Below are 23748 nucleotides of genomic sequence, written 5' to 3'. Positions count from 1 at the left end.
GTAGGGGAACAGACGGGAGTGGCAGTCTTAATGGGAACTATTTTATGAGCAAGTGAAGTGGCATCTGCAAAGAGAAGAGAATCAGCAGGGACACTTTAACAGGATTTCATTATTCAGAAGTGAAGACCTGTTAAATTTTTAGAAACATCAATGGATGCAGAACTACAGTTTATGATGACAGCATGTGCTAACAGTTCTCACTACTTTCCTATGGGTGTTGTAGTATCTGCATGACCCTCTCACGTTATTTCCTGGAAAATACTTCCTAACAGTTGTAACCATACAGCATGGATTCCACTAACTCTTGGATGTCTGTGGGCTTCTTGAAATGCTTGCACACATTAGGAGAAATGAAAACCAGTACATGGAAATTCACAGTACCGGTACATAATACTAAATTAAACTCCATCAAAATGTTCTATTCTGTCTATATGTGTGGCCTAATCTCAGGAACCACTGTTTACTAGCAGATTCACTGACTCATGCAAAAAGTTTCATATGTAGTTTAGAAATGTTTCAAATTAATGATATGAATATAATAGAAGGAAACATTCCACGTGGGAAAAATATATCTAAAAACAAAGATGATGTGACTTACGAAACGAAAGCACTGGCAGGTCGATAGACACACAAACAAACACAAACATACACACAATGTCTGCTTGTGTCTGTATATGTGTGGTTGGGTGCGCGCGCGCGCGAGTACCTTTTCCCCCCGAAGCTAAGTCTTTCCGCTCCCGGGATTGGAATGACTCCTCACCCTCTCCCTTAAAACCCACATCCTTTCGTCTTGCCCTCTCCTTCCCTCTTTCCTGATGAAGCAACCGTTGGTTGCAAAAGCTAGAATTTTGTGTGTATGTTTGTGTGTATATCGACCTGCCAGCACTTTCATTTGGTAAGTCACATCATCTTTGTTTTTGGATATATTAGAAATGTTTCATGTGTACTGGCTGTACTGTGATGAACTGAAGCACTTACTGCACTACTGTGTGTGCCCATAGTGGTAGAATAAAGCAACATCCTATCAGTTTAAAGGAGATTGCTTAGTAAATCACTCAGGTGACCCAGCCTAGAATAATGTTCACTAGTATCGGCCTGTACCAAATAGCACTAACTGGGGATATTGAAAGCATACAGAGGAGGACAACATGAATGGTCACAGGTTTGTTTGACCTGTGGGGGCTTGACAGAGATGTTGAAGAAGCTGAACTGACTGACACACTACGCTAGATGCCAATTACCCTGAGAATGCCTAATTAGCAAGTTTCATGAATTGGCTTTCAGTGATGACTCCATGCATATAGTACAACATCTTACAAATCACTCCCATAGTGATCATGAGGATAAGATCAGACTAACCTCAGCATCATTCTTTCTACACTCCATATGGTGGAATACCCTAGTAACATGTACAGTGGGATATTCGGTCCCCAGTGTACTTTACAGTGGTTTGCATAATGTAGATATAGAAGCAGGTATTGGAAGGTTATTACCAGGAACTACTATATATTCTCATGTATTTATCACGACCACATTCACTCTCTGATTCATGAGATTTGTTCTTATAATCAGTTACTACTGCATCAGACAAGTCATCCAGCAGTAGAAATGTAGTGCTGCATGTGTGAAGCAAGGGCAGGTTGCTTGTACGAAGGTTAAGACTGTTTCAATTGTGAAGAACTAAAATGCAAATGTAAATTTCAACCAGTATCCAGGCTAAGTTACTAACTATTGCCACCTAGCATTACTCAAAGTATGATAGTAGCTGAAAAGTTTGTGGGATAAATGTTACATGGGACACCGGCGGCCATAATATGATGGTTTTTTGTTGCTAGGTGGGGTCACATCAGAGATATGAAGGTCAACTTTGTTTTTTTAAATGGGTTGCTATAATTTGGCACTTAGTTTTGTTAGTGGCTATCAAGACAAATCCAGTGATGCGTAACAGGTAGGTCTTTGAAGGTCCACAAAGGTCACAAATGTCCTTTTACAGAAGGTGTTCGAAGTGATGACCATTGATATCAAGGCAGTGCTTTGATTTTCTTATTGTGGACTGAGTTGTATTCCTTATCACATCAGAACTTATGAAAGCACACGCTCTGACAATTATCTCTCATTTATCGTGCGAACAGTAAATATTCACCTAACACATGGGGTATCCATCTAACGTGCCATTGACATGTGAAAACCATTCAAAAGTTTTGCAATACAACACTAAAAGGAATGGTAAGACTAGTATTATCAAATCAATCATACGTGAATGATGTATTCCTTCAAAGAACAGGTCAATATGTTTCTCATTTGTGGAGAATGCCAACGAAATTCAGTGAGAGCTAGAGACTTATACACTGAAATACATCCTTAACATAGTCACCCTACACATCACATCATACATTTAAATGTGTGTATGATAAATTGAGAACAACTGAATCTTTAACGCACTGGGAACATATCCAGCAAAGGAAAGTTACTAACGAGGAAACGGAAATTGGCACTCTTGCCACTGTTGTTCGGTGTCCTTGTGTTAGTTCATGTCGAATTGCAAGGGAATCTGGCATGAGCCAGAGTAGTGTTTGTTATGTTCTGTATCACCATAAATATCATTCTTACCATATCAGTCTCCACCAAGAATTAACTGGTACAGATTGTACGCATCGCATTGAATTCTGCTAATCTGCTTAACTTCACATTCAGAGGGACGGCACATTTATTAATTTGACTATTTACTGATGAGGCTACATTCACATTATCCGTGGAAATGTTAATCTGCATAACATGTATTATTGGGCAGCTGCAAATCCATTTTGGCTGCGGCAAGTTGCACCCCAAAAAATGTGTTTGGTGAATGTATGGTGTGGGATTCTGGAGGACAGAATTATAGGCCCTTATTCTATCAAAGGTAATCTTAATGGTAGGAAGTAAACCAAATTTCTGCAATAAACATTGGGTCTGTTATTGGAAGAAATCTATGAACAAGGAAGAGAGTGTGTTATCAACACAATGGGTGTCCAGCACATTTTTCACCGATGGCTATAAATTAGTTGCAGAGACAATTCCCAAATCATTGGATTGGACACAGAGGAGATGTGTCATGGCGGGCTCATTTGCCAGATTTAATGTCTCTTGAGAATCCCCACAATAAAAAATACAGACGCATTATTTATAAACATGTTCCAACTACACCTGAAGATATGGAAGAGAGAATTGTCAGAGCATGTGCTTTGATGAGTGCAGATGTGATAAGGAATAAAACTCCATCTATGATGATAAGATCGTAGCACTGCATTGATACGAATGGTCATCACTTCAAATACCTTCTGTAAATGGACGACGTTCATGCCGTATTTGTGACCTTCATTGACCTTCAAAGACATTACTGTTACACATTACTGGATTTGTCTCAATAGCTGCTATCAGAAAATAAGTACCAAACCATAGCAACCCATTTAAAAAAAGTTGACCTTCATATCTCTGACGCGACCCCATGTATGTAGTGTAGAGTGGACAGAGAGATTTACCATAATATTTCAACAGAACAGAAGGTGTCAGATCAGATAAACTACGAATCATTACGAATAGTCATATTCATGATCTATGGAACAAGTACTAATCTAATCTAATATAATCTAATATAATCTGTGCACACAGAATCATAGTCTGTTACTCCCAGTCATGAATGATGGAGTCAGACAGAATCATGCAGTTGGCATTACGTGACATGCCAACACCTCTATAGAGCTCTATAAATTGACACTCTAGTGGTGAATACATTTTTAGTCCTAATCATTCATCAACACTTTAATTTTTATTCATTTTTTAACAGCAGCTGGTTTTAAGAAGAAATTCAATGGAATAGAATGGGTTGTCCAGCAGAAATTATTTTAAATTAGATTTGAAACTTGCTTTACTATCTGTCAGAGTTTTATGTTATGATAAAAAATTTCTCTTCTGAATATTGAACTTCTTTCTGTGCCGCTGACAGCTTTAATATTGGGTAGCAAAGATTTTTTCCCCCTCTAGTGTTTTACATATGTAATAACTGTTGTTTTCAAATTATGGCAGATTATTTATTATGAATTTTATTAGTATTTTGGCAATTAATTTAAAGTCCATAGTTCCTTGAAATGGTATCTACATGATGACCATGGGTGAGCACCACAAATTATTCTTAGTGCTTATTATTCCTGTAACAGAAATATTAACTGAAACAGTAAATGCATATACCTTGAGCACACCATCGGAAATAATGATTGAGGGCAAAGCAATAAATGAAACAAAACATTTTGAACTGTCAGCTTTTAATACTGGCGAGGACCTAACTGAGAATCATGTGTTGCATCTCATATTGAACAAGCTCTGCAATGTATGCATTACAATTAATAAGAGACTTTTGAAAATAAAATTTAAAAAAGCTGGCATAGTTTTCCTATTTAGAGTCAATGATTTATGGGATTTTCTGAAGTAACTCCACATTGAAGTAAAATAATTGTTGGCCAGAAGCAGATAATAGGAATAATATGATGATGAACAGCTGAGCTGTGACTGTTGGGAAGGGAGTCCCAACCATTGGCCAGATTGACCACAGCCCTACAGCATATTTGCTGCTGTACAATGTTGGGTTCAGGAAACTATTCACAATCTGAACACAATAGTAATGTTAACAGATGTCATATTAGAGGAGGAATGAGTTCCACCAAAAATTCTCAACCTTGTTTAGTGACAGAAACCTTTTGAGACTAAACATTTTATGAAGCTTTACATTAAGCAAAACCTGAATCGTTCTTAAATTATAATCATTTGATGAAAATCATTCAAAAACTGTACTTTATATACCACTGTCATCTACAACAATATACAAACCACCACACCTTAACACAACACACAAAAAACAGCACTGTATTGATTCCACTAATAAATTGATTTCACAGGACATGACAATCTTTTCTCCCCCTCATTTATGACCAACAGTTTAATATCAACATTTATATAAGGGTTGGTGTATTTTGTCTTTGCAGCTTCATACTCTGTTGTGGACAATCATCACAAACCCTGCACCAAAAATCAAGTGACACTGTTTTGAATAATGATTCCATGCTTTAATCTGATGTCATTTCTGCAAAGGGTTTGTTTCACAAATTTTCTGGTTTCAGCAAATAAAGTATTCTGAACCCATGAATTCATTTTCCATTTTGTATTCTGTTGTTCATGAAAACACATCCCACAAATAAATATTCCCACTGTCGAGACACTCTACCAATTCTTCAAATATTTCATGTCTGAAAGCTTTGTAGTTTTCCCTTACCAACAGAAGAAATACAAAAATCTATTTTGTTTCTTATTAGTATTGATAACTATTTTCTGTTTTCCTTGTACAGAGGGATATAATTCATTAAAGTTTCAAAATATATATGTCAAAAAGTAAGTACAAACAATGAAGACATCACTCAAACTTTCTTAATCTGAAAGAAATGACAAATTATAAAAGCTTGTAATTCAGCTCTCTGTTTGAATAATCTCATTAAAGGCTTTCTCCAAGATAACCATGTAATCCTTGCGTCAGCTCCCACAATCTTTACACAACAGTGAGGACAACTGGAAGCTCTGCGAAGACCACTTTGAATATTGTCAATTTACACTATCTGTCACTCAGCCTCAGAGCAGCAAAGAAAGGAGTAGATTGTACACATCTATATCTATACATAATGTAAATCAAAGTCCTCTGCCACAGTTTCTATTTGATTCAGACCAATCTCAGAAACTATTACAGGGATTTTCATATGGCTTTCACTAATAATCATGAGGAATTCTTTGCTTATATTTTATCACCACTGACAATGAGCCTGTAGTACATGTGCCATTATCCGATCCATATTTATTTTGTGTTTGGAATGACAGCTCCTGGCAGCAGTAGCATGCAAATGTTGCTCAGATACTGAGGAAGTGGTGTCTCTCAGGAAAAGCAGCACACAGCTGATTCAACTGCTAATACCAACCTAGCTTGACCAGACTCTTTGTCGGGCTTGGTGGGCTAGCAGAGCATGGGCTCAGAAAGTGAAAAGCTGCGGCATTGACTGTGACTGAGCACAGACGTTTCAGTTTGCTTTTTAAGCTCATATTCACACCTCAAATATTTTAATATTTGCCTGAATCAGCACATGGTTCAGATTCTGTGTTGAACTGTAGATCCCCTTTCCCAGTGGCATAGGACAGGGACATGGTCACAATGTGCCATACAATAATTATTGCTAAAATCTATGCATTCATGTGCATCTTCTTCTTCTATATATAATATAAATTAAAGTCCTGCACTGCACTTTTCTGTCTAAGTGAAGACTAATATCAGTAACTATTGAATAGATTTTTATATGGTTTACACTAATAGATGGAGTCAAACATGTGGAAGGTTTGGGTATATAATTATTACTGCTATGTCAGATATGTCTTAATAATACTTGGTGCAATTCGGGTGGGTTTCTATTTCAGCTACAAAAATCTTTGACCACATGGTGATTTAAGAAATGTAGTAGGAATTGTAATTAATTTCAAACAGCAAATAATAATTCATATGCTTGACAACATTTATACCTTTCAAGAATTTCTGAATGATGATCAGATTAATTTTCTCTGGTGTTTTGGCAGGTATTAGTGATTTCATTTTTTCAATGTGAACATCGAGTCAACTGCAATAAATACTGATGATCATGTCTTTCATGAGACACATACGGTCTTCAGGAAGCATACTTATGTTTACAAGCAAAACGCTTTCGGAAACAGTATTTTAATTGCACGTGTCATAGTGCAGTTCTCATTTACTCTAACATGATACTCATTTTATCAGTTCATATGAACAGGCAGATTGAGACACAGAATAAACAATACTCGTGCAGTGACTGAGGAGCACTGGCGCATTGCAGTAGCAATCAGTACACTTGGGCAGTACTGTTACTTCTGGAGTAGTGGTTATTCTTTGTGTATCACTGTGCCCACTAATACATATCAATTAAAAGAATATCACACTAAATTAATTTGAGATGCTCTATAGAATAGGCTTCTAAATTTCCACTTCAAAAAAAATTTTGTTTGTAAAAGGAAACAAACTGACACTTTCCAAAAACACTGAATTTTGCCCAAAAGATAGAATCGGTATTATTTGTTTCAGCCAACTGCAGCTACATAGTGCAAAAACAAACTGGAAATATCTGGTGAAACATGTGTAACAACTCCTGGGAGACATTCCTGGAATACATAGTAGATGGAACAAATTCAAATTATTGTATCGGAGTAAAGAAAGCTTAAGATAATTTACTAACATTTCAACATCATGCTGACCATGGTAGATACAGTTCACAGAAAATGTAAATAACTAGCAAACTCACTTAACCACATGCCAGCTGCGCTGGCTCTACGAATACAAAGCCAGAAAGATACAATACGGAGTAGAGCAGAGCAGAGCAGTATTGAACTCACCGAGGGGTGGTGCTGCACCAGCACGTGAGTCCTGGGTGGTGTGCATCGGCTCGGGGCCATCTGGCCTCTCGTCTGGCACAGTGGCAAAGGCCTCCCTGGGCATGGACACTTCGCCACATGGTGGCAGAAAGGGTGTCTCTCTGCCGTTGTGGAACCTGAGCACATTTTTGGCCAGGTCTATGCAGCACTGCAGATGGAAAAGCTCAGTTAGTGACGGGACCCCACACTGTGTAACCAGTATTCTTAGGCTCATATTTATTTAGAAATAGGAGGGATTTCTGGAGAAATGAGGCGGTTCCATCAAGTAGGAGCTTCAAGCTACCTATCCTCCTGGAGAGGAAGCACATCTCATTCGCTCCAGCTCCCATTATTTAAGAGATGTGGCTGACTGTCTCATATGTTATTTGATTGAGAACAATTAACAATTCTGTGCTTTCAAAAATTTGTTTTGTCATTGACTAATGTCAGGAGAGTGTTCGAGTGTAGAAATTGGCAATTACACCACAACAGTGCAACTGGCGTGTCCTCCAGTTAGCAAAAAGGGAGTCAGTGACCACCATTCAGAATTTCACACACACTTTCACTGAGAGCCACACTCCTGGTACCATTAGTTTTGAAGTCCGTTTTCCATGCCAGAGGAAAATCTCAATCAGATTTGAGCTGTGTAGTGAAGTACACAGAAATTGACACACATAGCAAGTTTTGATACATTTCGTTAACAGTAGTTTCCAAAATACTGTGTAAATGTTCACACTTAAAATCTTACAGATTGCAATTGGTACAGGTACTAATGCTGTGAGATTATGCTGCACAATATGACTTTTGCACCGAGATGTTGGCAAGCACAGACCACGATGACAAAGATATTTTTCTATTTTTTTTTTATGAAGCAATGTTTCACTCCAACAGTGAAGCCAATCTGCGTAAGATCCACTTTTTGGGAACACCAAATCCCCATTTATTCACCAAATAAACAAGATTTGCAAAATTTTAAAGTTTCTGCACAGTGTCAAGCGAAAAGATTTATGGCCCCTTCTTTTTCATGGAGAGAACTGCCATAGCCATGTTACCATTATTTGATTCTTTTAGTGATTCCACCTCAATTGTAAGAAGAATCCAACTACTTCACCCCATAATTAGGTGGTGCAACTCCTCACTTCCTCTCAGCTGCACATTTGCCTGGGCAATGACTGCCACACTGGTGGTAGTGGTGGTTTGTGATGCACATGGCCATGATTCTTACCAGATTGAATCACTTGTGTTTTTTTTAATGGTTTTATAGCCTAGTAGAAAGCTCTGACAAAGTTTTGGAACTTCTTTCCTTGTGTGTTATCCACCATCTTGAAAACCCCACCAAGAAATGGCACTTAAATCAGGTTTCCACAATAACTCTCTTCTGCCCCCCCATGAACCATGGACCTTGCCGCTGGTGGGGAGGCTTGCGTGCCTCAGCGATACAGATAGCTGTACCGTAGGTACAACCACAACGGAGGGGTATCTGTTCAGAGGCCAGGCAAACGTGTAGTTCCTGAATAGGGGCAGTAGCCTTTTCAGTAGTTGCAAGGGCAACAGTCTGGATGATTGACTGATCTGGCCTTGGAACACTAACCAAAACAGCCTCGCTGTGCTGGTACTGCGAACAGCTGAAAGCAAGAGGAAACTACGGCTGTAATTTTTCCCGAGGGCATGCAGCTTTACTGTATGGTTAATGATGATGGCGTCCTCTTGGGTAAAATATTCCGGAGGTAAAATAGTCCCCCATTCGGATTGCCGGGCGGGGACTACTCAAGAGGATGTCATTATCAGGAAAAAGAAAACTGGCGTTCTACGGATCGGAGTGTGAAATGTCAGATACCTTAATCAGGTAGGTAGGTTAGAAAATTTAAAAAGGGAAATGGATAGGTTAAAGTTAGATATAGTGGGAATTAGTGAAGTTTGGTGGCAGGAGGAACAAGACTCCTGGTCAGGTGACTACAGGGTTATAAACACAAAATCAAATAGGGGTAATGCAGGAGTAGGTTTAATAATGAATAGGAAAATAGGAATGCGGGTAAGCCACTACAAACAGCATAGTGAACGCATTATTGTGGCCAAGATAGATACAAAGCCCACACCTACTACAGTAGTACAAGTTTATATGCCAACTAGCTCTGCAGATGAAGAAATTGAAGAAATGTATGATGAAATAAAAGAAATTATTCAGATAGTGAAGGGCGACAAAAATTTAATTGTCATGGGTGACTGGAATTCGGCAGTAGGAAAAGGGAGAGAAGGAAATTTAGTAGGTGAATATGGATTGGGGCTAAGAAACCAAAGAGAAAGCCACCTGGTAGAATTTTGCACAGAGCACAAATAATTCATAGCTAACACTTGGTTCAAGAATCATAAAAGAAGGTTGTATACATGAAAGAAGCCTGGAGATACTAAAAGGTTTCAGATAGATTATACAATGGTAAGACAGAGATTTAGGAACCAGGTTTTAAATTGTGAGACATTTCAAGGAGCAGATGTGGACTCTGATCACAATCCGTTGGTTATGATCTGTGGATTGAAACTGAAGAAACTGCAAAAAGTTGGGAATTTAAGGAGATGGGACCTGGATAAACTGTCTAAACCAGAGGTTGTACAGAACTTCAGGGAGAGCATAAGGGAACAAATGACAGGAATGGGGTAAAGAAATACAGTAGAAGAAGAATGGTTAGCTCTGAGGGATGAAGTAGTGAAGGCAGCAGAGGATCAAGTAGGTAAAAAGACGAGAGCTAGTAGAAATCCTTGGGTAACAGAAGATATATTAAATTTAATTGATGAAAGGAGAAAATAAAAAAATGCAGTAAATGAAGCAGGCAAAAAGGAATATAAACGTCTCAAAAATGAGATCGACAGGAAGTGCAAAATTGCTAAGCAGGGATGTAGAGGCTTGTCTCACTAGGGGTAAAATAGATACTGTCTATAGAAAAATTAGAGAGACCTTCGGAGATAAGAGAATCACTTGTATGAACATCGAGAGCTCAGATGGAAACCCAGTTATAAGCAAAGAAGGGAAAGCAGAAAGGTGGAAGGAATATATAGAGGGTCTATACAAGGGTGATGTACTTGAGGACAATATTATGGAAATGGAAGAGGATGTAGATGAAGATGAAATGGGAGATACGATACTGCGTGAAGAGTTTGACAGAGCACTGAAAGACCTGAGTTGAAACAAGGCCCCCGGAGTAGACAACATTCCATTAGAACTACTGACGGCCTTGGGAGAGCCCATCCTGACAAAACTCTACCATCTGGTGAGCAAGATGTATGAAGCAGGCGAAATACCCTCAGACTTCAAGAAGAATATAATAATTCCAATCCCAAAGAAAGCAGGTGTTGACAGATGTGAAAATTACCGAACAATCAGTTTAATAAGCCACAGCTGCAAAATACTAACACGAATTCTTTACAGACGAATGGAAAAACTAGTAGAAGCCGACCTTGGGGAAGATCAGTTTGGATTCCGTAGAAACACTGGAACACGTGAGGCAATACTGACCTTACGACTTACCTTAGAAGAAAGATTAAGGAAAGGCAAACCTACGTTTCTAGCATTTTTAGACGTAGAGAAAGCTTTTGACAATGTTGACTGGAATACCCTATTTCAAATTCTGAATGTGGCAGGGGTGAAATACAGGGAGCGAAAGGCTATTTACAATTTGTACAGAAACCAGCGTGCAGTTATAAGAGTCGAGGGACATGAAAGGGAAGCAGTGGTTGGGAAGGGAGTGAGACGGGTTTGTAGCCTCTCCCCTATGGTATTCAATCTGTATATTAAGCAAGCAGTAAATGAAATGAAAGAAAAGTCCGGAGTAGGTATTAAAATCCATGGAGAAGAAGTAAAAACTTCTATTTTCGCCTATGACATTGTAATTCTGTCAGAGACAGTAAAGGACTTCGAAGAGCAGTTGAATGCAATGGACAGTGTCTTGAAAGGAGGATGTAAGATGAACATCAACAAAAGCAAAACTAGGATAATGGATTGTAGTCGAATTAAGTCAGGTGAAGCTGAGGGAATTACATTAGGAAATGAGACACTTAAAGTAGTAAAGGAGTTTTGCTATTTAGGGAGTAAAATAACTGATGATGGTCAAAGTAGAGAGGATATAAAATGTAGACTGGCAATGGCAAGGAAAGCGTTTCTGAAGAAGAGAAATTTGTTAACATTGAGTATAGATTTAAGTGTCAGGAAGTCATTTCTGAAAGTATTTGTATGGAGTGTAGCCATGTATGGAAGTGAAACATGGACGATAAATAGTTTGGACAAGAAGAGAATAGAAGCTTTCTAAATGTGGTGCTACAGAAGAATGCTGAAGATCAGATGGGTAGATCACATAACTAATGAGGAAGTATTGAATAGGATTGGGGAGAAGAGAAGTTTGTGGCACAACTTGACCAGAAGAAGGGATCGGTTGGTAGGACATATTCTGAGGCATCAAGGGATCACCAATTTAGTATTAGAGGGCAGCGTGGAGGGTATAAATCGTAGAGGGAGACCAAGAGATGAATTCACTAAGCAGATTCAGAAGAATGTAGGTTGCAGTAGGTACTGGGATTTGAAGAAGCTTGCACGGGATAGAGTAGCATGGAGAGCTGCATCAAACCAGTCTCAGGACTAAAGACAACAACAACAACAACAACAACAACAACTACTACTACTACTACTACTACTCTCTTCTAGTGTGTTTTAGGTAAAAGTATGCCATCATCAATTTTTAAGGTCATTAAATTCCCTACAAGTTTCATATAAAACATGTTGGAAAATTTCAGACAGCTACCAAGAACTCTGAAAACTACTTCCAGGAATTTAAAATGTGAGATATGTCTGTAACTTAGTAACTTTTTTTTAGTGCTTCTTTGAGTTCTATGCATAGTAACTGATGTTATAGAGGATTTACATTCCTTTGCGATTCATACAGAATATTTGTTAGACTCCCTACCCATCCAGAGAAATGTTGCATTAACAATTTTAGTGAAAATGAACTCTAAGCATCTTGACTCTAAAAGATATATTTATGTTATTTCTGGTATACACACATTTCAACAAAATACAGTTAAAATGCACATTAAGCTTTATTTTAATGGTATATACAATAAGTTGAAAATTCATCGACTTCTGTTTTGGTTCAGATCTAATTCATGTGTATGAGTACAATCTTTACTTCAACCAGTACAAAGTGAATTAGTGAACTCATCTTCTCCCATGTTGAATTCAACATCTGGTGCATTACCAAATGCTTTGAATCCACAATGAGCACATACATTGCAGTTCTGCAAATACACAATAAAGAGGTACAGTGCAGTTCTGCTTTTTGACAACTGTATTTGTTGTCACAAGATTTATTGCATGGGCATGAAATATCAAGTTCTTTTTCCTTGGACTGAAGAAAATTTATGTGGCTTCCATTTGTTATGCTGCACACATCCCATTGGAAGTCAATTTTTCACAGACTCACTGTGGCAGTGCAGGTGTAATTTCTCAGTGGTGGTGCAAATACTTGCTGTAAGCTCAGGTAGAAAAGCCAGCATAGGAGGTACAAACACAATCTCCCTGATAAATCCTCAAAGTTGAGTTGTGTCAGGTCTGGGAAATGTGGGGCCATGCAATTGGTGCATCACTGCCAATCAATTGGTCTGAAAACCCCAGACAACAGCCAGGTAGAAGCATGGTGCACCACCTTGCATTTCATTCTTGGCCATCCTCATCGATTTGTGGTATCAAAAATTGTTTTAACGTATACAGGTACCCTATCCCATTGATGGTTCTCTTGTGGAAAAAAAGGGGGCTGTATGCTTTGTTCTTGTCCAGTGCACAAAAACATTCTGTTTAGGACTATCACAATTATATTGCAATGTTTTATGTGGATTTTCACTTCCCCAAATCCCAGTTATGTGTGTTAACATTGTCACCAAGTGAAAAGTCAACTTTTCATAAAAGAAAAGATGATTTTGTCCAAGAAATGTTCATACTCTTGTAAACAGTTTACCATATCCACACAGAAGTTCTCGTGTGAGATTTTATCATTGTCTCATTGTTTTTACAATCAGCAATCTGTACGGTTTCAAACATTAATGGTTTCTTAACATATGTCCAACATTCATATGTGAGATTTGTAGTTCGCGAGATGCACATGATGTCAATTTTGTAGGGCTGCTGACAAAAATTCATCTCACTCACTCACTGACAACATCAGATGTTGCCTGGACAACCTGATGATTTTGCTTGTCTTACTGAGCACCCTGTTTCTACAAAGCATTTATGCCACTCATAAATGGTAGGCCTAGTAGGAGCACCTTTAGTGTACGTGGTATGGAAATTATGTTGAACTGTTGTTGCCGACTTCAATTCTTCTAACCAAAACACACAGCTAGCATGCTGAAGTCCAGTGATGGAATTCACCTTTTACACAACTGCCACTAGTGCTTCTTACTATGTGACTAAACTAGCAAACTACACGAGTCAAATCTTCACGTATTTCCCTTCAAATTGACACTACAGTCACCTCTGCAAGTACTATGAATGAATTTATACAAATTTTCAAAGTCTTAAGGTCCTTTTTGGAAAAAAAACTAATGTATACATAGACTTATAGATGATATTACTTCCACCAACAGGATTTTTGACTGAGCATGGTATTTTCAGTTTAGGGTCTACATCGGCAAATTGTTAATTAAACGTTTCTCTGCTTGTAAAGGGAGTACTTACAATTCTTTTTTATGTATCTGGAGGGAAAGTAAATCCCATCCAACACTGATTATTGTTCACTGTGCACAAAACTTCACTGAAAGAGTTGTTAATGCAGAACTACTGACATATCTAACTTTTTACCATTTCTTGTAATTTTTTGTAATTTTGACAGCCTCATATCTTAGCAGCTGTCTGAAATTTTCCAGAATGTAAAATATGAAACTCTCAGGAAATTCAACACTCTAAAACTGATAATGGCACAGTTTTGCCAAAAATGCACTGGAAGTGAGTTACTGAGAAAACACTGAAAATGTGCCATTTCTTAGTGACATCTGGAAGATGCAGATAAAATACAAGGGGAGAATATTTAAAGCTTTTATTTATCAGAACGTACATCACGTATAACAGACCTGAAAATCAAAACTATTCCACTTCTTGAAATCCAAAATGCTACCTTTACTGGATTATGTGAAAGAAGGTATTTATCCCATCCCAGCCAAATTCTTCACAATTATGACACTGAACTGCAGCTGCAGTCCTGTGTCACCACTGACACATCACATTAGGTTTGTGAAGAGTGTGAATATCTTCTCAACATCTACCATGTAACTCAGTGCACATACCAAACCCCATAACCCATAAAAAACTTTCAGAGCTTAAGGATAATGTTTAAAGTGGATATGTCTCACTGTTTAGTTTTACAACTTTTCAAAATTGTTCTTTTATGCTCACTCCATACAGAAGCAATTTTGAGTGTGCTCCAGGAAATTGGTCTGTCTGTCTATGTCTTATAATAATAGCCTAGTAGATGATATTAATTGTAGTTTCAGGCAGTCACCCGAACATGCAGTTATCTATACTGGAGCTGGGAAAAACCTGCTCAAATATACAATCAGATCTTGACAACCTTTCAAAGTGGTACAAGAACAAGTAACTTGCTTTAAACATAATGATACATGAATTTTTGAACTTCACAAAATGTATAAAGGATGAGAAATTTGGACCATTATCATAATGAATTAAACTGAATGAGCCAATTTATACAAATATATGGGTGCAGCGATTTGTGGGGCTATAAAATTAAATCATCACACACTCTCAGTTACAAATAAAGCAGGTTTCATTCATTCATTCATTCATTCATTCATTCATTCATTCATTCATTCATTCATTCATTCATTCATTCATTCATTCATTCATTCATTCATTCATTCATTCATTCATTCATTCATTCATTCATTCATTCATTCATTCATTCATTCATTCATTCATTCATTCATTCATTCATTCATTCATTCATTCATTCATTCATTCATTCATTCATTCATTCATTCATTCATTCATTCATTCATTCATTCATTCATTCATTCATTCATTCATTCATTCATTCATTCATTCATTCATTCATTCATTCATTCATTCATTCATTCATTCATTCATTCATTCATTCATTCATTCATTCATTCATTCATTCATTCATTCATTCATTCATTCATTCATTCATTCATTCATTCATTCATTCATTCATTCATTCATTCATTCATTCATTCATTCATTCATTCATTCATTCATTCATTCATTCATTCATTCATTCATTCATTCATTCATTCATTCATTCATTCATTCATTCATTCATTCATTCATTCATTCATTCATTCATTCATTCATTCATTCATTCATTCATTCATTCATTCATTCATTCATTCATTCATTCATTCATTCATTCATTCATTCATTCATTCATTCATTCATTCATTCATTCATTCATTCATTCATTCATTCATTCATTCATTCATTCATTCATTCATTCATTCATTCATTCATTCATTCATTCATTCATTCATTCATTCATTCATTCATTCATTCATTCATTCATTCATTCATTCATTCATTCATTCATTCATTCATTCATTCATTCATTCATTCATTCATTCATTCATTCATTCATTCATTCATTCATTCATTCATTCATTCATTCATTCATTCATTCATTCATTCATTCATTCATTCATTCATTCATTCATTCATTCATTCATTCATTCATTCATTCATTCATTCATTCATTCATTCATTCATTCATTCATTCATTCATTCATTCATTCATTCATTCATTCATTCATTCATTCATTCATTCATTCATTCATTCATTCATTCATTCATTCATTCATTCATTCATTCATTCATTCATTCATTCATTCATTCATTCATTCATTCATTCATTCATTCATTCATTCATTCATTCATTCATTCATTCATTCATTCATTCATTCATTCATTCATTCATTCATTCATTCATTCATTCATTCATTCATTCATTCATTCATTCATTCATTCATTCATTCATTCATTCATTCATTCATTCATTCATTGGCAGGATACTGAACAAAAAACAGTCACCAAAGGGGTCTGCTTGTGGAACTTTCTGTGACCCACTGCTGAATACAGCTAGGCTGTGAGAGAGCTATAATGAATAAGCTAACAGGGAATACTAAACACATACTGAAGGATCAAAAACAGCTCTGTGTACTCACTTTAAACTCGCTGAAGGGTCCTACCGCATCTCCGAATTCATATTCCCCATATACTCAGAGACTCAACTCCTGAGTTTGTGCTGCTCCCCAGTTTAATGAAAATGAGTCGCTCTGGTTTTGTTGAGTACAAGCATATGAAGGTGGGTGAGTACCCGAGTTTGCCCAATTGGGATACCAATGCTATAAGTTAAAGAAACAAATGATAAGCTACCCAGTTCACTATTAGCTCATAAACACAAATCACCAAGATCAGAAGACGACACAGACAGCACATTTTTGGTCACAGGGACAGAACAGTGGCATTGCTTTCTACCAAGTTTTTGTTTGATAGTGGACATTGTTCTCTCATGGTGGAGGAGCAACAAACAGGAGTACAACTCCTTTTTCCATTAGACACAATTTGTTTTTGTCTGAAGAATGTCCTAATGAACTATGGCACTGAACGTATTTCAGACAGTTTTTCTCTGAAGGAGCACTTTATCAATGCTTTACACCACATAACTTAATTCTCTTTTTACACAGTCCACAGTCTCATCATATATACCTTTGTTAGAGGCAATACAATTCCAACAATCAGTCATTTTAACTCCATCACGCCACTTTGTGACAGAAGTTGTGCACTGTACCAAGTCAGAACCAGCCTTACACTCCTGCATGCTTCCGCAGGAGAATGAGTTGATAAGTAGGAAGCGACTCCAGTGTCACCATCCTCAGATCCATCATACTCTTGAAACTTTACCATGGAGAATGGAAGCCAGTACAGCACCGAGGTGAAAGAGTACCTCAATTTATAATGTCCGCGAACCTTGACAAACTCATTCACGATGATTCCAATCTCTGATGCATACTAAGGACAACACGAATAGTGACAAGTTACTTTCAGATATCCAAGGGTGTCACAAACATGCTAAAGAACTTGTAATGGCAGACACTTTAATGTCAACATCAAGAGCCCATGAAAGCTCGCTTACAGAATTTTGAAGAACCATAATTAAGGAATCTAAAAAGTACTACATTCCCCTGCAGATAATTCCCATGGGGACTGGGAACACAAAATTACACTAATTACAGGGCACACACAATGGTTTAAGCAGTAACAGTTGTTACACTCTGATATACCCTGTGCCAAACACTTCAGCAATTTGCATAGTGTGGATGTGGATGCGTACACAAATTATGTAACTGACTGACATACCTTGCTGCTCAGTCACCTCTCTGTCATATAAAGTGACACGTTTTGTTTACATGAGAGTTACACAACAATGTTATCAATAGCAGCATGTTGTCGAATGGTGTCAAGCTTCTGATCCTCATAAAGATAAGTGTATATTGCTGAAAGAATAACAAGTAAATCAGAAGAGGGAATACTGTTTCACTCCACATCTACCAATTTGAGTTCATAGATGGGAGAGGTTGTGCCTTTAGTAAAGAGAGTGCAAATGAAGTTTGCATGCCTAGTCAATAGATATGAAATTTAAGGATATAATTAATGGCTAACAGTAAGACACAGAAAACTGAGTGAAAAAGATAAATGACCATGTGTAATCACCGAGTTGTGCACGTCAGTAGCAGTGCTATGGTAAACTCACAGACCACAAATGCACCATACTCTTAGCAAATTATGTGAAGGCTCAGTGTCCTCAGTGCTTTGAAAAAAGTGCAGGTGACATCTGTAAATAAGGAGGCTGAAAGAACAGACCCCACAGAATTACAGACCAAAATGTGTAACATCAGTTTGCTGCAGAATTCTCCAACATGTTCTGAAGTTCAAATGTAATAAATTTCCTCAAGAATGAAAGGTCACGTCCACAGATCAGCTCCAAGTTAGAAGCCAACACTTGTGCACAACTATACTTGTCCTTTTCTCACACAGTACCCTACAGGCATTGGATGAAGGGCAGGCACCAGATTCAATATCCCTAGATTTGCAGAAGTATTTCTCAGAGAGATCCCTTGCAGAGATAAGACCTGGCCAGACAGAACAAGGTCTGGTAGTATGGCCTGTGGACTCAGCCCACAGAATCGAGTCCATACTATCAAAACGCTCATTAGCGTATTGTGCCAGCCATCTCGAGATACAGATTTGCCACAGGCCGGAGCGACCACATGTGTCCACTTGTGCATTGATTGCCCTGTGGTGACTGTGGCAGGAGGCAGGTCTGTCATACTATGGCACATCTGTGAGTTGCTGACAAGGTTTCAGCCACTTCCCCAGTGTGACAGCTGATTTTTTGGTGTCCGTTTCCACAGTGACCCACTCTTGTGCAGTGTCCCTCGCCAGTGAATGTCTTAGTCACTCATAGTGGCATGATCTGCACTGTCTTGCCATGTTCCACCTGGCCGGGCCTTTGACAGAGGCAAAAGTGTACGGAATGGGTTCTCAGATATGTGTTTTTTTTTTTTTTTTTTTTTTTTTTTTTTTTGTGGTTTTAGGGCGCACAACTTCAATGGTCATTAGCGCCCTGACTACTCTAAGAATGCACCGCGAGGCACAAGTTGACCACAACAACTAAAAGGGAAAACACGATAAAAGACAGACTGACAGGCATAGGATTAAAAAACAGCATCATCAAATGTCCTTAGCGAGGTTTGTCAAATTGATAAAACGAAGAACACGAGCAGCTGCTCGTGGGTCATCCGCTAAAATGGCATCGAAAGTATTTGGCAGGTTAAGATCGAGGCGCAGTGTGTTAAGATCTGGACAGGACATTAAAATGTGTCTAACCGTCAGCAAGTGCCCACATGGGCAGAACGGCGCCGGCGCAGCCGTCAGCAGATGGCGATGGCTGAACCGGCAGTGTCCAATTCTTAACCGGGCTAAAACGACCTCCTCCCACCAAGAAGGGCGTGAGGAGGACGTCCAAGCCACGGGAAGAGGTTTTAAGGCCCGAAGCTTGTTGTCGGTAAGTGCAGCCCAATCGGCATGCCACAGAGATAAGATGCGCCGACAAATCACCCTGCTAAAATCGGACGAAGGGACACAACAAGAAGCTGTCCGAGGCTGGAGGACCGCAGCCTTGGCCGCGGCATCTGCAGCTTCGTTCCCAGGGATACCGACATGGCCAGGAACCCACATAAAGCTAACTGGAGAACCGACGTCCACCAGCTGCTGAAGAGAGCGTTGGATCCGGTGTACGAAAGGGTGAACCGGGTACGGATCACTGAGGCTCTGGATGGCGCTCAGGGAATCTGAGCAGATGACATAAGCAGAATGTCGGTGGCGGCAGATGTAAAGAAGAGCCTGGTAGAGGGCAAAGAGCTCAGCTGTGAAGACCGAACAATGGCCATGGAGCCGGTATTTGAAACTTTGTGCCTCGACAATAAAGGAACACCCGACCCCGTCATTGGTCTTAGAGCCATCTGTATAAATGAAAGTCATGTCGATGAACTTCGAACGAAGTTCCAAAAAACGGGAGTGGTAGACCGAACCGGGAGTGACCTCTTTTGGGAGCGAGCTGAGGTCAAGGTGAACGCGGACCTGAGCATGGAGCCAAGGTGGCGTGCGGCTCTCGCCCACTCGAAAGGTTTCACGGAGGGAAAAAGTAAGGTGTTGAAGGAGGCGACGAAAGCGAACGCCAGGGGGTAGCAGGGCAGACACATACAACCCGTATTGACGGTCAAGAGAGTCGTCAAAAAAGGAACGATAAGACGGATGGTCGGGCATTGACAGTAGCCGACAGACATACCGACAAAGCAGTATATCGCGCCGGTAGGTGAGTGGCAATTCGCCAGCATCAGCATGAAGACTCTCTACGGGACTGGTATAAAATGCTCCGATCGCAAATCGTAAACCCCGATGTTGTATGGAGTTGAGGCGGCGTAAGATGGATGGCCGTGCAGAGGAGTATACGAAGCTCCCATAATCCAGCTTGGAGCGGACGATCGACCGACATAGACGAAGTAGGACGGTTCGATCCGCTCCCCACAACATACCACTGAGAACACGGAGGACATTTGAAGAACGGGTACGACGGGCAGCCAAATATGACATGTGGAGACCAGCTAAGTTTCCTGTCAAGTGTAATACCTAAAAATTTTGTTGTCTCCACGATTGGGAGAGCAACGGGACCGAGTCGTAAGGACGGTGGGAGAAACTCTTTGTATCGCCAGAAGTTAATACAGACCGTCTTCTCGGCAGAAAAACGGAAGCCATTGGCGACACTCCAGGAGTAAAGACGGTCAAGAGAACGCTGAAGACAGCGCTCCAGGACACGTGTACACTGCGCGCTGCAATAGATGGTAAAATCGTCCACGAAAAGGGAGCCTGATACATCAGCTGGGAGGCAATCCATTATTGGATTGATCGCGATGGCGAAGAGAGCGACGCTTAAAACTGAGCCCTGTGGCACCCCATTCTCCTGGCGAAAGGTGTCGGACAGGACAGAACCCACACGTACCCTGAACTGTCGATCCATTAAAAAGGAACGAATAAAAAGAGGGAGGCGACCGCGAAGGCCCCATGTATGCATGGTGCGGAGGATGAACGCCTTCCAACAGGTGTCGTATGCCTTCTCCAAATCAAAGAACACAGCCGCGGTCGGGCGCTTCCGCAAGAAGTTATTCATAATGAAGGTCAACAAGGTAACCAGATGGTCAACAGCAGAGCGGCGCCTACGAAATCCACATTGTACATTGGTAAGTAGGCGTCGAGACTCGAGCAGCCAAACCAATCGAGAGTTAGCCATTCGCTCCATCACTTTACAGACACAGCTGGTAAGCGAGATAGGTCGATAACTGGAAGGCAAGTGCTTGTCCTTCCCCGGCTTAGGAATCGGGACAACAATAGACTCGCGCCAGCATGCGGGAACATGTCCCTCAATCCAGATGCGATTGTATGTACGAAGAAGAAAACCTTTACCCGCAGGAGAAAGGTTCTTCAGCATCTGAATATGAATAGAATCTGGCCCTGGAGCAGAGGACCGTGATCGGCCAAGTGCGTTTTCGAGTTCCCGCATGGTGAATGGGGCATTATAACTTTCACAATTCGAGGAGCGGAAGTTAAGTGGCCTAGCCTCCTCTGCCTGTTTGCGGGGGAGGAAGGCAGGGTGGTAATGAGCGGAGCTCGAAACCTCTGCGAAAAAGCGGCCGAAGGCATTGGAGACAGCCTCAGGGGCCACAAGGACGTCATTCGCGACCTTCAAGCCAGAAACTGGTGAGTGGACCTTAGTGCCAGATAGCCGGCGCAGGCTACCCCAGACAACAGAAGAAGGAGTAAAACTGTTGAAGGTGCTTGTGAAAGCAGCCCAGCTGGCTTTCTTGCTTTCTTTGATAATACGACGACACTGAGCACGTAATCGTTTATAATTGATACAATTCGCCACTGTAGGGTGGCGTTTAAAAGTGCGTAAAGCACGTCGACGAGCACGTAAAGCGTCTCTACATGCTGCGGTCCACCAGGGGACCGGTACGCGACGTGGAGAAGAAGGAGGGTGAGGGATGGAATATTCAGCAGCAGCGAGAATGACTTCCGTGAGGTGTGCGACCTGACGATCGCAGCTTGTAAATGTTTGATCCTGAAAGGTCGCCTTGGAAGAGAAGAGCCCCCAGTCTGCCTTGGAGATGATCCAATTAGAGAAGCACGGAGAGGGGGTATGCTGCAGGAGATGGATAACACACGGGAAGTGGTCGCTCGAATATGTATCAGAAAGTGCATACCACTCAAACCGGCGTGCAAGTTGGGGAGTACATATAGAGAGGTCTAAATGGGAATAGGTGTGAGATGTGTCCGAAAGAAAAGTAGGGGCACCAGTATTGAGGCAGACAAGATCGAGCTGGTTGAAAAGGTCTGCTAACAAGGAGCCCCTCGGGCAGGATGCTGGAGAGCCCCAAAGGGGATGGTGGGCATTGAAGTCTCCAGTTAACAAAAATGGTGCAGGTAGCTGAGCAATAAGTTGCATCACGTCTGCCCTGGTAACGGCAGATGACGATGGAGTGTAAACGGTACAAAAGGAAAACGTAAAAGTGTGGAGAGTAATGCGGATGGCAACTGCCTGCAGGCCGGTGTGCAACGTGATGGGATCGTAGTAAATATCATCCCGGACCAGCAACATAACCCCTCCATGAGCTGGGATACCTACCACAGGGGGTAGGTCAAAACGCATAGAGGTGTAGTGTGCCAAGGCAATTTGATCGCATGGGCGTAGCTTCGTTTCCTGGAGGGCTACGACAAGCGGACGGTGCAAGCGGAGCAGCAACTTCAAGTCCTCTCGGTTGGAGCGAATGCTGCGAATATTCCAGTGAATAAGTGCCATCGTAAGAAAAGAAAGATGAGAGAAGTGGTCACCTCGAAGGCCGCTTAGGGCCTGGCTTCGAGCGAGCACTGCCGCCGCTATCAGTAGGCGGACAGTCATCGTCCATTGGGTCTATAGGGTCATCGGCCATCTCGGGAGGATGGCCGGGAGGGGGAGCTTCCTCCGCCAGTGAACGGCCAGATGTACGGCGACCAGCGGTGCGGCCAGGCGAAACGGATGACGGCCTGGGGCGGCAGCCGCTTTGTGGCGCAAGAGAAGAAATGCGCCGTGGCGGGGAAGGAGAACTGTGCTTCCTATGCGCCTTTTTGGAAGGACGTGTAGTGGAAGTACCGGTCGAAGGCTGTGAGGTCGAGGTACGGAGGAAGTCTGCACGGGATGGTTCCTTCTTGAAGGCCCGTGCATCTGACTTCGGTGTCTTCGTCTTAGCAGAAGCTGAAGAAGGTGCTCGTGTCTGTGGGGTGATGGGAGGAAGAGGAGACGTCGACCGCGCGATCTTAGCACTGGCCGAACGGACGACCGTGGTGCTGAAGGTCAGATCGCATGTCTGGGTTGCTACCTCCCGGGTAGTCCGAGGAGAGGCGAGGACAGTACTGTATTTCCCCGCTGGGAGCAGCGTGGGCTTCCTACTAGCCAATAGCTTGCGAGCAGCCGAGGTGGACACTTTCTCTTTGACCCGAATTTCCTGGATACAGCGTTCTTCCTTATAGACAGGACAGTCGCGGGAGGATGCTGCATGGTCACCCTGACAGTTCACACAACGAGGAGACGGAGGTGGACAGTCACC

General features: G+C 40.7%; 1 protein-coding gene across 1 annotated transcript in view; it reads left to right on the top strand.

Moving 5' to 3' along the window:
- Positions 1 to 14629: 14629 nt before the first annotated feature.
- LOC124594718 (glycine-rich cell wall structural protein-like) overlaps positions 14630 to 23748 on the top strand; it is a 34664-nt gene continuing 25545 nt past the window's right edge. Inside the window, exon 1 of the mRNA XM_047133085.1 lies at positions 14630 to 14660. Coding sequence (XP_046989041.1) covers positions 14630 to 14660 — 31 coding nt within the window. The remainder of the gene's footprint in view (positions 14661 to 23748) is intronic.

This window comes from Schistocerca americana, chromosome 2 (assembly GCF_021461395.2).
Source record: "Schistocerca americana isolate TAMUIC-IGC-003095 chromosome 2, iqSchAmer2.1, whole genome shotgun sequence".
In the NCBI taxonomy this organism is placed as follows: Eukaryota; Metazoa; Arthropoda; class Insecta; order Orthoptera; family Acrididae; genus Schistocerca; species Schistocerca americana.
Note: the sequence above shows the minus strand (reverse complement) of the source record. Positions and strands in the feature narration are given on the sequence as shown.